The 22,597-nt window shown below is 39.2% G+C and overlaps 1 protein-coding gene across 1 annotated transcript in view; it reads right to left on the reverse strand.

Annotated features, from left to right (window-relative positions):
- The window catches only part of ZNF292 (zinc finger protein 292), a 61,780-nt gene that overhangs the window by 22,818 nt on the left and 16,365 nt on the right, over nucleotides 1–22,597 (reverse strand). Inside the window, exons 2-3 of the mRNA XM_034766076.1 lie at nucleotides 1,148–1,302; nucleotides 503–581 (exon numbers count right to left, since the gene is read on the reverse strand). Of these exons, the coding sequence (XP_034621967.1) occupies nucleotides 503–581; nucleotides 1,148–1,302 (234 nt within the window). The remainder of the gene's footprint in view (nucleotides 1–502; nucleotides 582–1,147; nucleotides 1,303–22,597) is intronic.

Below are 22,597 nucleotides of genomic sequence, written 5' to 3' on the forward strand. Positions count from 1 at the left end.
GGTTTTTACCCACAAAAGCTTATGCCCAAATTAATCTGTTAGTCTTTAAGGTGCCACCAGACTCCTTGTTGTTTTTGTAATTTACAAAAATTCAATTAGAAAAGGCTAGCTATTTCAGCAGGTCACAGAACACTGGGCTTATTAAGAGGAACACACATCCTCCTTTGACAGGTTTGCTCAAAGGAGGTTTTGCATCCTCCTTTGAGCATCCCTTGAAGAATTTCTCAACAGATGGGACCAGAGGTTCATTTTGTTTTCACCCTAGCAAACTTTGACTACAAAGCTGGCATATCAACTATTTCATACAGAAAGATGTGATTGACAACTTAATTACCTAACAGCACAAAGAACTTCCAGCTGAATGACTTTCTCCCACAGGAAACTAGCATAGAGTTAATCTTAATTCCTGTGACTCAATGTTCCCAGGTTACTAAACTGTTTTTTAAAAGCTGGTGATCCCATCTTTTCTTAGTATTTTTCTTTATACAAGAAAAACTCTCACCTGTACAAAGGCTTGAAACTCTTCCCATTGATTTTCTGGTAATTCAAGAGGCAGACAAAGTAAAAGTTCAACACAGCTTCTGAAAGTCAAATAAGAGCATTAATTCACATGGCTTTGAGAATGCATTAAAAAAACCACTACACCCAACTTGTCTTTCAAGTGTCTAACAAAGAGCCATTATCTATTATTCTGCTTAAAATCCACAAAAAATCCTACAAATATATAGCTTATTTATTAAATCTATATAAAAAATAAAAAGGGGCACCTATTCAACGGTGTAGGTGCTTTGCCAGAAATTATAACAAATAACTATCCGCAGAACATCAAACTCCCCATCTATACACAAATCAGATTTCCCTCAAAAGTCCACCCCTGCACCAGTCCAGGTAAATAGATGTGCCTTGCAGTGTGCCCTGGAGGTCAACAGACTCTGCCTATTTCAAACTAAGAATGGGTGCTTCTGTCAATCACAACTGAGAGAGAGTAGCATTGGGAGAAAAGCAGTCTCCCAGCTAGCAAGGTCTCAAGTCCTATGAATCAAACCCAACTCTTAAATTCAGGCCAGAAATGATCAGGTAGCCAGTACAAATGGCTTAAAAATAAGTTATCTACACACAGTATCCAAATAATTGAAAATATACTTACAGTGCTAAGCGCTCAAGCACAAAGGCTACTTTTTCACACTCAGAGGTAAGGTAAGGTCGTGCTTTCACGTAGCTTCGGATTGCCACTGTGTATACCTGCAACAATGGCAAAGGATCTTCTGATGTCTTCCACTTTTCTGCATATTCTAGGAGTGTCTGTTTAGAAGGCAGAACAAAGTGAACATAAAATATATTCAAAAATAGTGATTCCCAGATTTATACCTTCTTCCTCCTTAGCTAATCCATCTGTATGTTCTTGGTATGATAAGGTATGAGTTCCCCAAACTTTCCAATTAAATAATGCTTTCTTTAGGCCTTCAGCAAGAGGTTTTTATGAAAACTTATCTGGAACTCAAAATTATACTTATCCAAAGAAATAAAAATTGACTCGACTTTGACCTTCTCCCTCTCCTCATCCTCCTCAATCCATATACTACAGTTTGGCCAAATTTTAAAACTTGAATATTCAAGGCCAACATTTTAAAATGTAGATGTCTAAAGCTAAACAGCAAATCCGTATTTGGGAATGTATACGGGCAGCCAGATTTTCGGGGTGTGTGTGCAGAACTGTGGGTCTGAAAGTTCTCTTATTCAGAAGCCTAGATGATGGGGTTAATGCCTGCATCTGTAACTTTCACTCTATGCATCTGAAGAAGTGAGGTTTTTACCCACGAAAGGTTATGCCCAAATAAATCTGTTAGTCTTTAAGGTGCCACCAGACTCCTTGTTGTTTTTGTAGATGCAGACTAACACAGCTACCCACCCCATAGATGATGGGGTGGGTATCTAAGGCAACTAAATCTGGAAATTTTAGCTGTTTCCTTACTTTCCCTACCCTGAAGGAGCTGTTTCTCAGGAGTCTGCATCCTCTCTTCTGCCCATTTACCTGTGCCATTTAACAGAAACACTGTCTGTCCTAGACGGAAAGTTGACTTGACAACATGGATTCTAAAAATATAATGCATGAATCCCATGACATTAGCCAACCAGGATTCAAATTCACTTCCTATTTGACACAGGAATACTTACAATACTCTCCAAACAGGATCTATTGCAGTGATGCCCACTGAAGTCTGAAGAGAGGGTGAAACAACAGAAGAGGCATAACTTCCCCTTTCATATCAATTTGGGTTTGTGGCCTCTGCGATTCTACAGCTGCAGCATTTGGCATTTTCCCCAAGATGCTACGGAATTCAGAATTTTTGTAGCGGAATTTGCCATTTTACTGCAGCCAGGCACGCAAACTTTTGTTTTATAATTCTGTATCCTGCCAAGACCTGCCTACAGCTGCCTGTGGCTCTCTGGCTTTCCATAGAAGGGAGAAAGTCATTGGATTACAATGCACTGTTACCCCGGGCATCCAATCTGTACAATGGCTCTGGAAAAATAATATATGACCCTGTAATTAAAGATTGCATCAAAATGCATTTGCACAAGGGGACCAAATTATGATTGCATGGGCAACTGTAAATCTGGCTTTCCTAACTTCCATGTGCCTGATTTTATAACCTAAACAACATTTTTAACATGGTTTTATTTTTAAAGGACAAAGGTAAAAATATTTTTATTATATACAATTGTAATGACTTCCCCATCATGGACCATCAACAGGGTTTGAAACCTGAGCCTTTAGCACTGCAGCACACAGACTGCTATCACTTGAACTACAGGACTAACCACATTAGCTGGCAGCAAGAGAAGGCTGTTATTCCAGAGAGGAGATGGGTTGCTAGCACCATGTGCTGGTTCCACAGGGTGGTTGCGGAAGGGAGCTCAACCTATCGCTCCTTTGCCACCCTGGGACATGGGGGCTCCTGTCCCACATGGCCCCCTACAGGTGCAAAAATAGGCTGCTGGGGGGGGTCTGTGCTAAATCTGGGGGGTTTATGGGTGGAACTAGATTCGTGTATCTCTTCCCAACCCCCAGATTTGGAGGCGCTCCTGCCCCATCTGGTGTCCACCGGAGGCTGGAGGTGGTGGTAGGAAACTGGGCTCTAAGTTCAGGGGGAACTAAGCTTGGCTCTGTCTTACCCCAATACTACTACAAATGCTCTGGCAGCTTTCTAGGTTTTCTCTGTGTTGAAGCTGCTGCTTGGGAGCTGTGCAGCATTAGCCTAGCCTAAGTGCACCCTGTGATTTGGGCAAGCTGCTAGAAGTTTCCTGACACACAGAGAGGGGAAATGGTGATTTATTTATTTTTTAACACTCTCCAACTAAACCAAACCTCAATGGAATTTCATGGGACAAAGAAAAGGCACTGCTATAGCATCAGAGGATTCGTCCTGCAGAATATCAAAGGTCTGCTGTACACAATTGATAGAGCTTCTCAAACAAAAATACACAAAAATCCTTATAATGGAAAATGTAGGCAACTAAAACATAGGGGCTGCTACCATCTCCCTCTATAATTAAAGGATTCAGAAGAAAGCTTGAAAAGTTTTAGCACACAGATTTTTATTTTAAAGCTTATTTACATGTGATTTAGTGGCTCACTATATCCGCTGAGTGTTTCTGAGATGGCAAAAGCTTAACAGTAATTACCATTTGAACATTTAAAAATCTGTCTATTCACCCAAACATTTTTAATGAAACCACCAGAATTTCATTAACATTAGATTCACAGACTTTAATGCTAGAAGAGACTGTTGTGATTGTCTAGTCCAGGGGTTCTCCACAAAGTTATTACATGGGGGGGTTGCAAGCTGTCAGCCTCCACCCCACTTTGCCTCCCACATTTATAATGGTGTTAAATATATTAAAAAAGTGTTTTTAATTTATATGGGGGAGGGGGGGTCGTACTCAGAGGCTTGCTATGTGAAAGGGGTCACCAGTACAAAAATTTGAGAACCACTGGTCTAGTCTGACCTGTATAACACAGGCCATGGGAGACTTCCCCGAATTAATGCCTGCTTCAAGTCCACTAACTGTGCTTGTATCTTGATTCAAAATTTCTCCTCCACAACCACTAGTAAATTCTTCTAATGATGACTTACTCTCTCTGTTAAAATATTGCACCTTATTTCTAGTCAAGGTGTCTAGTTTCTACTGCCAGCAACTGGTTCTTGTTATGGGTGTACTAGACTGAAGAGCCCCCCTATATTAGATTTCTGTTCCCCAAGGAGATACTTCTCAACTATGATCAAGTCTTCTCTTAACCGTCTCTTGGATATGCTAAATAGACTCTGGGAAATCAGTCTCTCACTATAAGGTGCATTTTCCAACCTATTAGTCATTCTTGTAGCTCTTTGAACTCTCTCCAATTTTTCAACATCCTTCTTGAACTGTAGACACCAGAACTGGAAACAATATTCCAGTAGTTGTCACACCAGTGCCAAAAAAAGAGGTAATATAACCTCTCTGCTCCTACTCAATATTTCCCTGTTTATATATATCCAAGAATCGCATTGGCCAGTTTGGTTACAGTGTTGCACTGGAAGCTCCTTGTCAGCGGATTATTCACCAAGACCCACAAGTCTTCTTCAGCATCACTTCTTCTCAGGATAGAATCCCCCTTCCTGTCCTTACACATTTAGCTTTACTGAAGCAGAGTTTGCCAGCGCCAATCAATCAGTCCACATTGCTCTGAATCTGTGACTTCTCCACACTACTTACTATTCTACCTATCTTTGTGTCATCTAAGAACTTTATCTTTAATGATTTTGTGTTTTTCCAAGCAGGGCCAGCTCCAGGGTTTTGGCCGCCCCAAGCAGCCAAAAAAAAAAAAAAAAAAAGCCGCGATCGCAATCTGCGGCGGCAATTCGGCGGGAGGTCCTTCGCTCCAAGTGGGAATGAGGGACCGTCCACCGAATTGCCACCAAATAGCTGGACGTGCCGCCCCTCTCCGGAGTGGCTGCCCCAAGCACCTGCTTGCCAGGCTCGTGCCTGGAGCCGACCCTGTTTCCAAGTCAAATGATAAAAATATTGACTAGCACAAAGCCAAAACCCTGTCCTTGGGGGACCCCATTAGAAACTCAGCCACTCAATGATTCTGTATTTATAATTACATTCCGAGAAACTATAATTTAACTAATTTTGAATCTATTTAATGTGTGCCATGTTGATTTTGTATTGTTCTAGTTTATTGATTAAAGTGTCATGCAAGAACAAGTCAAACGCCTTATAGAAATCTAAATATATTACATTACACTGCTCTACAGCCAAAATGCTTCTGAAATAAATGTAGTCAAACTTTACTAATTCTGGGTCACCGAGAACGAAAATGATGCTTAATATTGTTGATTGGCTCTAGTTTTCAAGATATGCTATTGGGTCAGTATATATGACCCTTGACTTGGGAATGGCGAAGGATAAGTGAGTTATAAAGGGAAGGGATCTCAATTTAAACCAGAAATGACTAAAATACATCTTTGACTGGATCTATGAATAAATCTATGACTGGGTTTGGACAGTACTTGCTTTTTAGGGAAAACAATGAATGATGCAATCTGAAGCTGGTATTGTGTCATACATGATATGAATTGCATCATGTTATTCCTAGAAGTCATGGATGATGCAATCATCACGAAGCTTACATCACTCTGCTAAACAAATTGCCCTATATCAGCTCTAGAAATCATAGTGTCGTGCTCTCTTATTTGTCAGTGTTTGATTTTGCAAAGGGACACATTTCTGTTTAGCCAAAGTGAGCAGAGATGCCTCGTACTTGTGTGAACAGTGCAGATAACTTCTGCTATGTTTGTGGTGAAGTGACTTTTGCATCACAAAAGCGCAGTATAACCACTATGGTTAAGAAAGCCTATCACCTTTATTTTGGCTGCAAAATTGGAGATCAGGACAAGAGGTGGGCTCCACACATATGCTGCAACACTTGTGCAACAAATCTTCGCCAGTGATTGAACAGGAAAAGGAAATCTATGCCTTTTGCCAATGATTTGGAGAGAGCCAACAGATCATGCCAGCAATTGTTACTTCTGCATGGTGCCTCCAGTTGGGAAAGGTGTGTCAAAGAAGAAAAAGTGGACTGTGAATAGGACTAAACTATGTACATAATAGTTTTTTGCCTTTTGTTTCATAATAAATTTTAATTTATATAACCCTTTTGCTGATTTTTAAAGTGTTACATAAACAGGACAGGTGAAATATCATGTAAAGCAACCATAAACACATGAAAGACCTAGGTTTACAATTTGTGATTAAAAACTATCTACACAATATACATAGACATAAAATGTAAAAACTTAAATATCTTAGAAACAGTAGCCAATCAGTTGTTTTAATTGTCATATTTGAATTCAGCACATCAAAATACATAAATAGCACATTTTATCTCTGAAGCAGATGACTTCTCAAAAATTGTAGAGCAGTGTTATCAATCATCTATGTAGTCTCACTAAAATAGATCAAATTAGTTTGACAAGACTTATTTCTATAAACTCATGTTAACTGGCATTAATTCTATTACCCTCTAATTCTTTAACAGGTCTCGTATCAGCCATTCCATTATAGGCTGACAAGCTTATAATTATCCAGGTCATCCCATTTACTCTTTTAAAAATATTGGCACAACATTAGCTCTGTTCCAGTGCTCTGGAACTTCTCCTATGTTTCAGGACTTATTGACAATCAACATTACTAACCGCAAGATCTGAGGTCAGCTCTTTTAAAACTCCTAGATGGAAGTGACGTGGACCGGATATTTAAAAAATGTCTATCATCACCCTTTGTTCTGTTGGTGTGGGGAATATGTTATCATAATTATATGATAGAAAAACATCATCTGCTTCCTCCACCTCCATACAGAACAGAAATAGTTAATGAAGACTTCTGCTTTTTCAGCATTATTGTTAACAATTCTACAATGTCCATGTAGTAATGGGCCAATTCCATTGTTTGTATAAAAAATGAAAGGAATACTCTTTTAAAAACTCCTTTTTATTGTCTTCAACTCTGCTGGCCACAGATTTCCCTTTTAGTCCTTTACCAATTTTCTATGCTTCCTAGCATCTAACCTCTACTATCAATTCCCTCTCTTCCCATTTGTTTTATATTATTTACACACACACACACACACACACACACACACACACACACACACACACACACACTTATCTCCCCTTTACACCATGCTGTTATTTTAAACCAATGTAGCCTTTTCGGGCATCTAGTAAAAATGTTCTTAAAGTGCTCCTAATTATCATTCGCAGTTTACTGTTTAAATTCTTTCTCCCAGCTGATTCAGCTCATAACTATGTTCAAACTTTGTGCAATTAGTGCTTTTAAAGGACCAAGTATGTATATTACTGTTTTGACTTTATTTCATTTGCAAATAAATTTATTCTAACCTGCTTTTTAGTTCAGAGATCAATTAGTCTGTATTTGTCAATGTTTGGTCTGATATAGACTTCCTCGTGCTGGATGATGGAGATACGAAAAAGTCATCTGCAATTTCTAGAAATTCCAAGGATGTCTGAGTACTTGCAGCATGAAACCTCCAGTATATACATCATTCAGACTGAAGTTCTCCATTATAACAGACTGTTTTCCTACACATAAAGCTAGATGTTCAGGGAGCTGTCCATCCTGATGTATAGTGTGATTTAGTGGTCCAAAGCAGACATCAGCTACTACCCCATGTTATGTGCAGAACATTAATCCATAAGAATACAAGATCATTTTCTTCTGAGTTATCAGTGACTCAGAAACAGGCAATGCCATTTTTGATAGAATGTCACTCCACCTCCCCTTTTGCCTACTCGATCTTTCCTAAATAAGTTATAACCAGTGATTTTTAACATTCCAGTCACGTGCCTCTTCCCATCAGGTTTCAGTAATACCAACTATATTGAATTTATGCTCATAAATGAGCAATTCCATTTCCTTGTTTAGTACCCAGACTCTTGGCATTGGTGTATAGGCAAATATAGAATTTCTTCTTTTCAAGTGCCTTGATTAATTTTACTCCTGACATCTTGATTTTGTGCTAAGTGAGTGCCTCTTTATTCCTCTTGCCTTTCTCCACCAAACTGGAAGACTAGCAGTGGTGAGGCAGCAAGGAAAGGCTGCTGTGGTGGGGAGCTGCCAGAGCCTTTCCAAGCTGCCTCCCCTACCAGAGGCTTTCACAGACACATGTAACTACACATTGTAGTATGGATGCAGCTTGCTTTTCATGCTGCTGCCAGTAATGTGCAGTGTAAATGTACCTTATGTCAAGATTTAAATATTAAAAAAAATGTCTACCACTACCCCAGAACACTATTCCCCAATGTAACAAGTCCCATTTTAAAGATTCCTTGATATTTAACCTCGTCTGTGAAACTATACTAGCGGTGCAGAATAGTTTTTGTGACCAGTGTATGAGAAACAAAATGCCTTTACCCATTTTAAAGCTAGTTGGAGTTTGTGAGTAGTAACTGCCTCAGCCATAGGTTAGTTTTAACTTAATTTTCATTGCTTGTCAATTTGTCACTAGTTTAAAAATGATTATAGCCTTTAGAGAAATATAATTACACCAATAGATGGAATTAAATAGAGATACTAGTTAGCGCTATTGTGTAGTAGGACAATATCTTGAAAGAACTGTATATAGTTACCATTGACTTCCTATTGTCTGATTTTGACATCTCCCCACTTCAGCTTTGCCAGAACTGACACCATTCTTCTGAAATTTCTTATATACTCAACCAGAATTTTTAAAAAAATAATTGGACTAAACACTAAGATTTGGCAGTTTAAAAAAAGTGAAATATTTCAGACTTTTTTCCAATAAAAATATCACCACAAAAAATGAGTTGGCCTAGAAACTCCTAATTTGGTTTGTCATATGAACAGTTTTTGGAAGGTTGGGTTTGCAAGTTATTCACTCACACCACGAGTAGTTCTATTGATTACAGTGGGACTATTCACAATAGTAAAGTTAGGCACATGTGTAAGCATCTGCAGGATCAGGATCTTATCTAGGAGTTTATTATCTGAGAACTGCAAGCTCTATGCAGGCTAACTGGATCATACCCCCATTATACCAGAGCATCTCCTGCGTATTTAAAAATAGAAATATGAGACTTCCTTGCCACCCTGGAGGAGAAATAGGTTTATCGTTTAAGTTTTTTAGTTTTATTTATATTTAAGAGAGAGTGGGTGTATTGTGTGTTTTAAAATAAATCTAACATACTAATCATTTTTCATAAGTAATGACTATCTTAATGAAGTTTTATGCTTGGGACATACTGTGACCTACAACCTAAAGACTTAATCCTCTCTGGCTTTGTCTAGACTAGGATTTAAAAGGTGTGCTAGAACATGTTAACTTTTAAAAATCTAGTGTACACAAAGCAGACAAGTGAAAACCTAAGCTCCTCCCAAGCTTTAATTCAACTAGTTAGTTAAAATCTACACTACCCTGTATACATTAGATTTTTAGAAGGTGTTAGCTAGCTAATGTGTTCTAGCAATATACTGTTACATTCTAGTTTGGACAGCCTATTAAGCTCTGTCTCTACTAATGTGAAAAGCTTATTTAAAACTGTTTTTCAACTAAGGGCTCATCCATACTACAAACAGAACCAGGAAACTGTTTTCAACACAGCTCTCCATCTAGTGAAAATAGGTTTGCAATTTGTATACTATAAACTGCAGTGTCCCCCCCCTTTTCTTTTTTTTTTTTTAAAAGATGATGGGAGTAATAGTATTGAAATTTGTTACCTTGGCTATTTCAAGTAGCATAAAATGGCCCTAGAACAATTTAACAGTTTGAAGCAGAACAGGGCTAAACTATGCTGCTTAACCTAGAGCCCTATCATGCTGGGGGACCAAAACTTAAGAACTGTTTTAGCTCGAACAGAATTTTAAATGTAGGTTTGTAGGAGCTGGATTTTATAATGTAGTATGAGAATTAATGTATGATTTAATTTCATCCTGTCAGCCACCCCTTTTGAATAGCAGAAAGGAATGACAGACCAGAACAATCCTTATGAGTGATTATGGTCACCCTTTTGTTTTAGAATAAGTTATAAAGCTACTATGGTTTCCTATATGTATTACAAATTAGGAAGTAAGAGACAGGATTCTCTATAGTATCTATGTTAAGAAGATTAGAGGAATGTTGAGGGTCTGAAGCCCCAATGTGAATTGTTTTAGTTACAAGATTTAGCAAGGGTTGATTTACAATGTATTCTGCTGAATATACAATACTGCTGTCTGTATACCTTTGAAGGTTTCTGTAAGAGACTGTTTGTGTGAATGAGGAATGCATGCATCAGAAAAAAAGATAAGGTGTGAAAGCCATCACAAATGTCCAGATGGTCAAGAAGAAGTGAGAGACCTGGAAAGACCAGGAGACAATCAGAAAACATCCATTGTATCCGATGTTAAAATATGTTAGCAACATTGACGACCTCAGAGGTGAGGCAGGCACCCCCGAAGGCGAGACAACAAATAAGAGATAACTATGGGAAGCCCGACAATAATCATCAAATGATAACACCACTTAAGGACTAATGATTACAGAATGACATTGCAAAATGCATGAAATCAAATGGGAATTTATAACTATAAAGCTGGGGTGTTTTGCCATGGAACTCTGGGTTCAGTCCTGCAAAGCCTCGGAGCATCGGATCGCGACCGACAGAACCCAGCTCCACACTCGTGCTCAATCTAATGCCTAGTTAGATTGACTTGAGCTACAACAGACTGGTAACTATGAACATCACTGGCAGGACTATGTGTTTGTCTAAAAAGCGTATGTTAACTGTGGTATTCTCAATAAAGGCTGTGTATTTATCTTCCTCTATAAAGATCCCGTGTGCTTTGTACGAGCATAACAGGTTCCCTAACACTGGCAATAAAGACCCGTAAAGACTAGATCTTAGTGTTCTTCCACCATTTATTTAAAAGGGAATGAAAAATGTAATTTCTACTCTGCCTGCAGTAGTAGAGATTCATTGCTACAGAACGTGGCATTTCCCCACTAGAAGAGTGAAACGGAGATGGATTGTATCTGTTTCACTCTACTGCTACTACTTTGGAGAGTTGTACTGTTGTGGAAGCACTACTGGACACAGTATGATAGGCACAATGAGAGAGTTGTAGAGTAAATAAAGCAGAAGGGAAGAGAGAAAGGCTAACTAAGCAGGAGGGAGGAGCCGGGCAAGATGATACAATTGTAATGAACATCTATTTTGGGGTCTGAATTTAATCCTTGGATAGTTTTATGACAAACTGTAATGACAATGCATTTTATTCTTGAGAATGTCACTGAAGGAGAAACGTTTACTCTAATGTGCCTTCTCTTTTATTCTTCTGCATTGGAACTAACAAACATATGCTGAGCAACACTATACCTTTCAGTCCCAACTTAACATCACCGTTTTGCTTGTTTTATTACCTCCTAAATAAAACAATCTTCAGACAGTCAAGACTATTTTTAAAGTTATGAATGGTGGAGCAAAGGACTGATGACCTTATGAGGTAAAAGGGGACAAAATGGTGTTTAAGTTCAACATAGTTAATTTTGCACATTTTCTTAAATTGATTTATTTTTAAGAATCACATGCTACACAAGACTTTTCCTTAGATATAATGGTACATGATATACTATACCAGGTCAAATTAGTGATATTTAAAGATGGGATTGTGAAAATGGACTTTGAATTTCCTCTTTTATTAGTTCATAACAATTCATAGAATTCTCCTTTTATACGAAAGGAAATGTTTATATGGAAGCTAATAGGGCACGTACTATCTATGGTAATGGGGTCAAAAAGTGAATTCTGAATTTACTTATGCAGTATTTAACAAGTTACACACACAGCAGAATGGCTACTGGCTAGGCAAGGTGATATTTAGACATGTTTTGGTTCATATGTTGGGAAAGCTCTGATGTATTTATAAATTAAATAATTTCCTCAACTGCTTTTCTCAGGCATGTAATTACATATTTAGGAAGCATACCATATTCATTAAAGACACTTACGAAACTTCATGGATAAAGTTACTCATATAGCGTAGGTGACATTTAAATCTAGACCTGACATTTATCCTGGACCTTTAATTTGAATTAGTTTTTCAAAACAGACTATTTTATAGACCTAATTCATTCCCCGCCGCTCCCCCTTTAAGATCTAATTCATTTGGGCTACACAAGTGAAAACACACAAATGAAAAAATTATACAGATTCAAAAACTGAGAAATGTCAAGGCTAATGTTTATTTTTATTCAAATGAAAAAAACCCAAAGTTTCAACTGAGTGTGAGGTTTTACAATATTATAAATGTTAGAAAATGAGGTGGGGGCATTACTGAAAATGCCTGCATATCTTTTGTAAAAAAAAACAACAGTATTGACAATGATGTATTATCACTGATCAATAAAACAAGCAGAAACTGGGATTGTGGAATTAAATTTCAGATGCTATACAGAGGTTTAGGAGAAGTTGATCAACCCAGCTCCCTTTTCTTGGTACAAAATGGAAACAAGAACAAAAATGTATTCATCTGTAAACGGAGGCCAGATATAAACTATAGATCTATAATCGGTATAACTATGTCACTCAGCGGTGTGAAAAATCCACACCCAAGCCACAGTTATATCAACCTAACCCTCCATGTAGACTGCGATTTGTTGACAGGAGAGCTTCTCCCATTGACATAATCCATCTCCCTGAGAGGTGCTAGTTTCTCCCATCAACATAGCTATCCCATTGATTAGGGCTTGCCTACACTACCTGCCAGATCAGCGGGCAGCTATCGATCCAGCAGGGGTCAATATATCACTGAGTGCTCTCCCATCGACTCCGGTACTCCACCAGAACGAAAAGCGTAAGTGAGTCGACGGGAGAGCATCAGCTGTTGACTTACCTCAGCGAAGACACCGCGGTAAGTAGATCTAAGTACGTCGACTTCAGCTATGCTATTCACGTAGCTGAGGTTACGTAGCGTAGATAAGCCCTTAGTAGCGTCTTCATTAAAGTGCTACAATGGTACAGCTTTGCTGCTGTAGCACTGTACATGAAGACAAGCCCTAAGTTCCCTAATTCTCAAAATAAGTATGAGAGAAAAATGTGAGATCTGGTAAATTCACTGTGGTTTGCTCAGTGAATCACATTTCTCTCTACTCCCTCACCCACGGTGAAACTATCATCACATTTCCCAACCTGCTAAAAGTATCCAGCATTATTTACATCTAGTACTGCTCAAGTTAACACATTGCAATGCTTTCCATGTATCAGTCTCAAGCTATCAAATACCGCATGCCAAATATATTAGCAATATTTCTTTGACCTTACAGCCACACTTTTGAAATCTAGATATGCTTGGTAAAACCCATCTAAATCACTGACGTGCACCTTGCATGTATGACCATGAAGAGATGGGCTTTTGTTTCCACCCATCAAGTCTCATGCAGATACCCTCCTCTCCCTAAGAAGGATAGGCTTTTTACCAACCAAGGTATCCTGGTCCGAGTACAGGTACAATCAATTTTGCTGAATGTGAGATTAAAACAGCATTTTACTTCACCTATACAACTTGTGAAAGGAAAAATACTAGGATACAGCAAGTAGATTTACATTGTGTAAACTGACAAGTGTTGCATGTATGAACTTCACTACAGAAAATGAATCTTTAAACAGATATTCCTGAATATTCTCTGCATTTATCTATCTACTGCAGGCTTTGAGTAAATCTGAATGTTTACATGAAGGCTTGAAGGGATACACAAGATCCATTGTAGGATGCATAGCTGGAAGATGATTAGGCTCATGAGATCTGTAGTGCTATTCCACTTTCAAAATGGTTTATTAGAAGGCACAGAATACAGATCAACATTATATGCTCAAAATTACAGTGTTGCAGTTGTAGTTAAGGTCAAAAGCACCATTCCATACTAAAACCCTCTTTTCAGTTATTTCCCCCGCCCCCCTCCTTTGGGGCTGAAATTTCTTATGCTTTGCCTCAGTCCAGAAGATGTGAAGATTTTTGTTGGCTGCAAAAACAAAACAGATTAATTTGGCCACTTGAGGTAATAAACTATAAAGAAACCACAAACATGTACTATACTTTAATAGTTAATGCCTTTTGTGAATCCAGACAAACATATACGTGGTATATATGTTATAGTTAAGAAATATAATCGCTATACTTTTCAGACGTGAAAATCGGAAAGTGGACTGAATATGCAGTGTCTAATTTTCTGCAACAATTCAAGCAGAGATCCTCCATACCCATCAGCCTTCCCCCCCTCCCCGTTTTGTACACTGAAATCAGATTACCAAGGGGCAAACCGGGAAGGCGTATCTAATGGCTCCTGCAGGGTCAGTCCTGGGTCCAGTACCATTCAATAGTTTCATTAATGACTTGGATAATAGAGTGGCAGATATGCATATAAAATTTGCAGATGACACCAAGCTGGGAGGGTTGCTAGCACTCTGGAGGACAGGATTAGATCCAAAACAACCTTGGCAAATTGGAGAATTGGGCTGAATTCAACAAGATGAAATTCAATAAAGATAAGTACTTCACTTAGTTAGGAAGGGGAAAAAAAAAATCAAATGTACAACTACAAAATGGGGAGTAACTGGCTAGAAAGTAGTGCCGCTGAAAAAGGACCTGGGGGTTATAGTGGATCACAAAGTGAGCTAATGTTGATAAATGCAAAGTAACAGATTAGAAAACATAATCCCAACTATACATATAAAATGATGGGGACTAAATTAGCTGTTACCACTCGAAACGATCTTGGAGTCATTGTGGATAGTTCTCTGAAAACATCCACTCAATGTGCAGCGGCAGTCAAAAAGCAAACAGAATGTTGGGAATCATTAAGAAAGGGATAGATGATAAGACAGAAAATATCATATTGCCTCTATATAAATCCATGGTACTAGGGGTATGGAATGGCTTCAACATAAGGAGAGATTAATAAGACGGACTATTCAGTTTGGAAGAGACACGACTATGGATGGATATGACTGAGGTCTATAAAATCATGACTGGTGTGGAGAAAGTAAATAAGAAAGTGTTATGAGAAGGAATACATAACAAGAATTAGGGTCACCAAATCAAATTAATAGGCAGCAGGTTTAAAACAAAATGAAGTATTTTTTCACACAACCACACAGTCAGTCTGAGGAACTGTTTGCCAGAGAATGTTGTGAAGGCAAAGACTGTAACAAGTTTCAAAAAAGAACTAGATACGTTCATGGAGGATAGAGGTCCATCAATGGCTATTAGCCAGAATGGGAGGGATGGTGTCTCTAGCCTCTGTTTGCCAGAAGCTGGGAATGAGCGACAGGGATGGATCACTCGATGATTACCTGTTCTGTTCATTCCCTATGGGGCACCTGGCATTAGCCACTGTCAGAAGACAAGCTCACGAAAGCTTATGCTCAAATAAATTTGTTAGTCTCTAAGGTGCCACAAGTACTCCTGTTCTTTTTGTGGATACAGACTAACACGGCTGTTACTCTGAAAACTGTCAGAAGACAGGATACTGGGCTAGATGGACCTTTAGTCTGACCCAGTATGATTGCTCTTATGTTCTAAGTCTTGTAATACATTCTTACGTTAACTAATCTCATAGTTAAATTTAGAAGTACTGGAATAGGCTTCCAAGGGAGGTTGTGGAATCCCCATCATTTGAGGTAAAGAACAGCCTGGACAAACAGTGCAAACTTGACGGGGCGGTCTAGGTTTACTTACTCTTACCTCTCCACATGGGCACAACTTGACTTCAAGGCCTCTTCCAGCCCTACGTGTCTATGATTCTATGAAGTCAGTCATCCAAAAAAACCAACACCAGATTTTTTTGGCTGATCCCAGCTGAGTACAGTTTCACACGCTTTGAGACGGTACACATTCATAAAATAAAGCACACTACAGAGTTCAAGAAATTTGAACTTGCGGGTACTGAAGTAAAGCAGAATGGCAGCCAAACCAGCTGGGGAGACTCATGTATCATCTAAAGAGGAGAAGGTTGGGCTAGTGATTAACATTATTGTTCTCCCCACCATCATCCTATTTAAAGTGGCATTGGATAAAGTGTGGGAGGTCTCTTTGGACATTTTCAAACTTGGTGTGCTCTGAATAGTGTACTGCATAATGTGGCAAGACCTCTATTGCATACTAAAGTTTTATTTGAACATGGAAGCAATTATCACATATTTAAACATCCATGCCACTGTGGACAAACTCTCCTGAGTCCACTTGTACTGCTGGCCTCAGAAGGGCAACTACAGTGTCTCCCTCTCTCAAAATCTTCAGCCTAACATTCTTCCCATGAGAAGAAATCCTTTTGAGCCCTACCATCTTCAGAGGCTTGCTAGGTGTATTTGACCATGCACAAACAATTTTCAAGACAGGACGAAAACAGCTATGTTCAGGTTGATACCAAAGACTGACCAATGAAGGGAGAAAGGGCTGCCCTGGTCTCCTGCAATGACAAAACTTTGGTGAAATCTGAATTGAGCATATCTAACAGTTAATAATATTAGGTGTGTGTACAACATGGCTGAATCAGTTCAGGAAATTTCAGTTTCTGATCTGATTTCTGTGCAGTTATTCAGTCATAATTTAGTTTTCTGCAGGTCAGATATTCTTCTATTTGCCTTCTAATGAGAGGAAGAACTTTGATATGGGAGCAGATCCTCAGTGGATATAAGATGTCTCACTTCATAAAGCCACTGAAGTCAGACAACTTATACCAGCTGAGGATCTGCCATGTAAGTCGTGCTTCACAGGATTTTCTATATGTAGAGCTCTGTGTCCTTCACTGAAATGCTAATTTATAACAGTCTTCTGCATACACCTTGTAGTGGATTATAGCTGACACTCTAGGCTTCCTTCAACAGCAATATTTTAGGGAGATGCTGGGACTCCTTTCTGCTGGTGGACATAATTGTGTGTCATGCTAGGAATATACAACACTATGTGGATATCAGTATGGCTCTGCACTTCAGTGCAGACCTAAAACTGGGAAGAGAAAAAAAGAAATAGTTGAGAGGATTTTTGGTAGCTGTGTAGAAGTACTTGGCTGGCAATTCAACACCCCAAGAACAGGGTAGTTAAATTCAGTGTTACAAAAGTACACTCTTTGATATGGGACCTGACAGTTTCTTGCTGATATGTTAACCTAGAGTAGAAGCCAAATCCATGACTTTCCATACTACATAACACAGGTGATTGGTTTGTTCTCCTCTGCAAATCCTATGACAGATCAGTTTATTGAAAGATTTTGTAAGGCAACCCCCAAATAAGTTAGAGTACAAATGTAATTCCTAATCTTTATATTGCAAATCTTTTGGATAATAATACTGAAGGGAGAGCCAATTACAACAGACAAGACCAGTGATGCTAAAGGAGATAACTAATGTCTATTTAAAATCCCAAACTTAAAGCACAAGTCTGTTATTCAATAACACAGAAAAGAAAGTTAGTTCTAAATTTGAGCTCTCTCCTCTTATTTTTATTTCATCTACTTTGTGTAAATTGTTTCTGCTGTAGAGGTCAGTTAGTTTCCTCCTCTTCCATGGGTCTTTCACAAAGCAAAAGAGGAAAGAAAACAATTTCAAGACAAGAATGCAGTTATAAAAGTCACAAATTGGCAGAGGACATGTAGTACCTGAAAGAATATTTAGCTCATGCTTAAACATTGTCTAGATTTCAAACTATGACTCTAAGGCTTTAAAAACTCCTTGTTAGGATAGTAGTTCTTAAGAAAAACAACAATGCCTCACCCACCCACCCAACACCGTACTTGGAAATTTAAGGTTAAGGTTGTATTTTCTTTATTTAATATTTCTGTATCTATTATACACTTAAGAAAATTAGAACGTATAGAAATGAACAATTAAGGTCACCCCGCAAACCATAACTATGTTCTGATGCATTCCCAAACTCTCCACATCTACCTGCCTCTTATCTGTGTTTAAGATAGATATGTTTTTATAAGGACTTCAAGAAGTTGGCAGCCTCTGGCTAAATTCACTTTATTTGTCTTTACTGCCTATGGAGTCAAGTAATTATAGGCAACAGGCATTTGGTTATAATTTTTCACATGCACGTGATTCTTCACCACCCTTTGTTGTGTAAAACCTACTATTTTTGATCCAGTCCTTAAGAGGGTCATACACATATAGCTACTAATCATATGCAGGGCCACATTAAGATAAGGCATTATATGACTGTAAAAAGCAACAGAGGGTCCTGTGGCACCTTTAAGGCTAACAGAAGTATTGGAACATAAGCTTTCGTGGGTGAATGCCCACTTCATCAGACGCACTTGCGCTCCAATACTTCTGTTAGTCTTAAAGGTGCCACAGGACCCTCTGTTGCTTTTTACAGATTCAGACTAACACGGCTACCCCTCTGATACATTATATGACTGTGCCTAGATCACCAGGTCTTAAGTCACATGACTTTGGAAACTCAGCTTTCATTTAAAAAGTGTCTATCCCTCATGGTTTCAAAGCAAAACTCAAAACCATGATCCACATCTAAATGATGCAGTGGTGTCTGCTATAGCGGACAGCCTAGAAACAACAGTTTGAACTACCTCATGCAGCGAAGTATTAAATTCCAAGCCCCACTGCTCTGGGAGGCACCACCTACCCTACCCCAAGAAGGAGACTTTGGATGTAGCAGATAGGGAAGGAATGCAGCGGGGACAGCCCATCGTCCCAAACAGATAATATCCCAACTTCTGGGGTAAATACTGTGCCTGTTCCTCCTCTGCCCCGACCGCCAGCCCTACCTCTCTAGGTGGGAGAACGCTCCTGCTTGCTCCCATTTGGGGGTGGAGGGGAAGACATGACTGCCACCATGCCACCATTCATGAGTGGAGAAAGCAGCCCTATGCTACTGCCCCTGACTCTTTGCCACCTCTACACTAGGGACAAGGCCATGATACAGGGGCAGAGGTGGAGACACAGAGGGCCTGATGTCATAATGTATATGGGGCTTGATAATGGTTAGACTGTTGAGATCACTGCCCATCATGCTGAGCAACACTGTCTCATTGTTTCACTGTACTCCTCCATCTCTATTTATCTGTTGTGTCTTTTCTTAGATTGTAAACTTTCTGGATTAGAGACAGTTTTTTTGGTAATGTGTAGCATCTAAGCACAACAGTGTCCTAGCCCATGTCTAGGGCTCCTAGGCATTACAGTGGCACAAATAATAATACACCTTAATCCAGCTTCATACCATCAGAGCACTTTTACAATTTAAACCCCATATACTTTGGAAAATTATCCAAAATGACTGTCCTAAATGTGATCTCTTGTTAAAGAGATTTTCAAGTCTTCTTCCACTTCCACAGCTTGGTCCATGACCTTGAAGGAGTTTTCTGTAGCAGAGTAACAGGAGATAATTCAAGTACTATAGTAATGTAAAACAAAAGCCTGGATGCACTGATCCTACACATATGGTGGTGTAGAAAAGGTATATAATTACCAATAATTACCAATTTTGGTACAAAGACACTTTGCACCACCAGATCATTATGAAAGAACAGTTGCTTCTGATGTTAGTAACGAAAGGACTAGCTACATCCACATTTTGCAAGGTAAAGGGCCCTTTTTCTCCTTGGGTTTGAATACAAATTTTTAAGCTCTCAATTTGGACTTCTTGTTCTACTTGTGTTTTCTTCCTATTTTGTCTTTATAAAGGTCCTTAAATGTTAGATGGAGGAACATGCACAGAACTTTTCTGGATTTTGAAATGGAAGTACTTATGTTCCAATTCTTATCCTTCACAATATTCTTCCATCTGTCCCACATGTATTTCTAATACAGAAATAGTTTATTGCAGTTCAAATAAATGGAGAAGGAACAGTCTATCCAGTCTCCTCTTCTCCTCTCCTTTGTCCAGGTGACACAGTTCCTCTTCTTCTGGTAATGAAATAACTCTTTGTTTTTGAATTTTTTAGTATGTGATTTTTCTGGTATGTTTCTAGTTAGGAAGCTGAAGAAGATTCTAATAGAGGCTTCTCTTTTGATTTATACCATCCTGTTGAGTGGTGACAGCTTTGGAGAATGATTCCTCCTCCTTGGTGATGGATGAGTCTGAATAAAAGCTCTGATTTGAAATTCAAAATTATCTCCCCTCCTCCACCCCCACTTTGTTTCAAGTTTATGGGACTGGTTAGCTTTTTACACTTATTAGTTGGAATTCAGAGAGGTGGCTATTAGCTTTATTTATATTTTCCTTGTCAGCTTTTTTATTTTTGTTCTTTACCATCTCTCAACAAACAAACATAAGTGAATACTCATTGAGGAATAATGCCTTCAAAAAGCCTGAAACAATTTTAATTCCTACTGTTACAAATTATTGAAATCTACATACTGGCTATGCAGAAAAAACAATTTATCTTCTCCAACATGCACTGTGTGTATCTCCAAAGCCATCTGTATTTAATGCATCTCTGGAGATGAGCACTTGGTGTTTGTTCCAAAACAGTAACAAAAATGAATTATTATCCATACACATTACATTTATAGCTATTTATGAATCAAAACTTGATTGGCTGATGAAAACCAGAAACAGTTTCATGCATCCTAAAATTAATTCTCTCTCTCTTTTCCTTCGTTTCCTGTTCCAAGGGTCTGCTAAGATGTCACTTTCTCTTCACTCCCACCCTCCTCTAAGGCAGTGGTCCCCGAACTGTGGGGTGTATGCCACTCTAGGGATATGTTGTGGGACCTGGGCCAGGCTCTGCCCGAGGGGACAGGAAGGGAGCGCCACCCAACCTTGCGCCACTCCTGGGTCCCGGACACCAGCCCCCAGATCATGGCTCTGGCCCAGACAGGTTCCATGATGGTAAGGGGGGAAAGCGTCAGACGAAGTTTGGGGACCACTGCTCTAATGTCTTGGTTTCTGATTCCCCTTTTCTAGCTAAGGAAAACAGGTTGCTGCTTCTCCTCCCAGGGACCATGTGCGAACTGCCTCAACTCCTCCTCCAGGCACTGCTGGCACTTGGCGCTGAACTCTGCAGTGTTACCATTGCATCACCAGACCAAAAAAAACACACTCTTTCCAGTTCTACTCTCTTTTCTGTATATCTGCTCCCTCAGTATTTCTCCACTCTCTGTACAATCTTGTATTGCTACTGCTGCCCCAGCGAACTGAAATATATCAAAAATGTAACTTTCATCCTACTTCTTCTGGGGCAGTGGCTCTCAGTCAGGGGTATGTGTACCCCTGGGAGTACACAGAGGTCTTCCGGGGATACTCAACTCATTTAGATCAGTGTTTCTCAACCTGGGGGTTGCGTCTCCCACGGAGGTTGCGGGATGGGTTTAGGTGGTGACAATCACAGGGCTGGCATTAGGACGTAGGAAGCATGGCAACTGCCTGGGCCCTATGCCACAGGAGTCCGCCGCGACGCTAAGTTACATGCTTCAGTCCTAGGTGGTACGGCTCGGGCTTCAGACAAGGCTCGCAAGTGAAAAACAGGCTCAAATATCACACTGAAATGTAAGCACAATATATTCCAATTGATTTTACAATTATATGGCAAAAATGAGAAAGCGATTTTTCAGTAAATGTGCTGTGACACTTTCGTACTTTTATGTCTGATTTTTTAAGAAAGTAGTGTTTAAGTGAGATGAAACTGGGGGTATGCAAGACAAATCAGACTCCTGAAAGAGGTACAGTAGTCTGGAAAGTCTGAGAACCACTGTTCTAGGGAAGCTCTGTGGGCAGGGGAAGTGACAGGTGGAATTGGTCCATAATTGATTATTTTCAAAAGTGCAGGACCTAGGGAATGGAGATAAAAATGGTCAATAGAAAAATGTGGTATATCTATTACCCTTTGCTAAATTTAAACGCTTACGGCTAGCATATTGAAGATTTCCTCATAGGTTTCTGGGGACTAACTCTTAAAGAACAAGGAGTCACTCTTATATGCCTCAGGCTTTTGGAGAAGACTTTTGTTTTGGAAGGGTCTGTTTTAAAATGTTATAAATTAATGCAAAGAGACAACTAAAATCACTCCATGCTTTTCTACTCTAACAAAAACTGTTTAAAGAACCATTATTTGTCAAAATCCTATAGAAGTATGAGTTTTCTACAGCAGAAACACTACAGAAACTTTTCAAAAGTCACAGCAAACCTCAAGTTATATTCCCCCGTCCCCAACTGCTATAGAGAAAAAAAAAAAAATCTAAGCAGTGTACAAGCTACAACATTTAAAAACGCTAACTCACGATGGTTTTGTAGACCTTTTCACCCGTTAAATAGAAACCCCGATGTAACCTTAACTGTGGTGGTGCTTTTGTCCCACTGTATCACATGAGGGCCAAGGGTAGAGATAGTGGTGTAAATTGGGGTTATTTGGTCAAAGGGTCCCTCTGACACAGCCTCCCTAATGAGGAGTTGATTTTAATGATCAAAGTGCTCTAATATCCACCTGTATAGAGAAATAGTCTTGAAAATGGTATGCCACAAGGGGAGCTAGTTTGTAATGAAAATTTGGGATCATTTCGTCAAGAGGTTCCCAGAT

Source organism: Trachemys scripta, chromosome 3 (genome assembly GCF_013100865.1).
Source record: "Trachemys scripta elegans isolate TJP31775 chromosome 3, CAS_Tse_1.0, whole genome shotgun sequence".
Classification (NCBI taxonomy): domain Eukaryota; kingdom Metazoa; phylum Chordata; order Testudines; family Emydidae; genus Trachemys; species Trachemys scripta.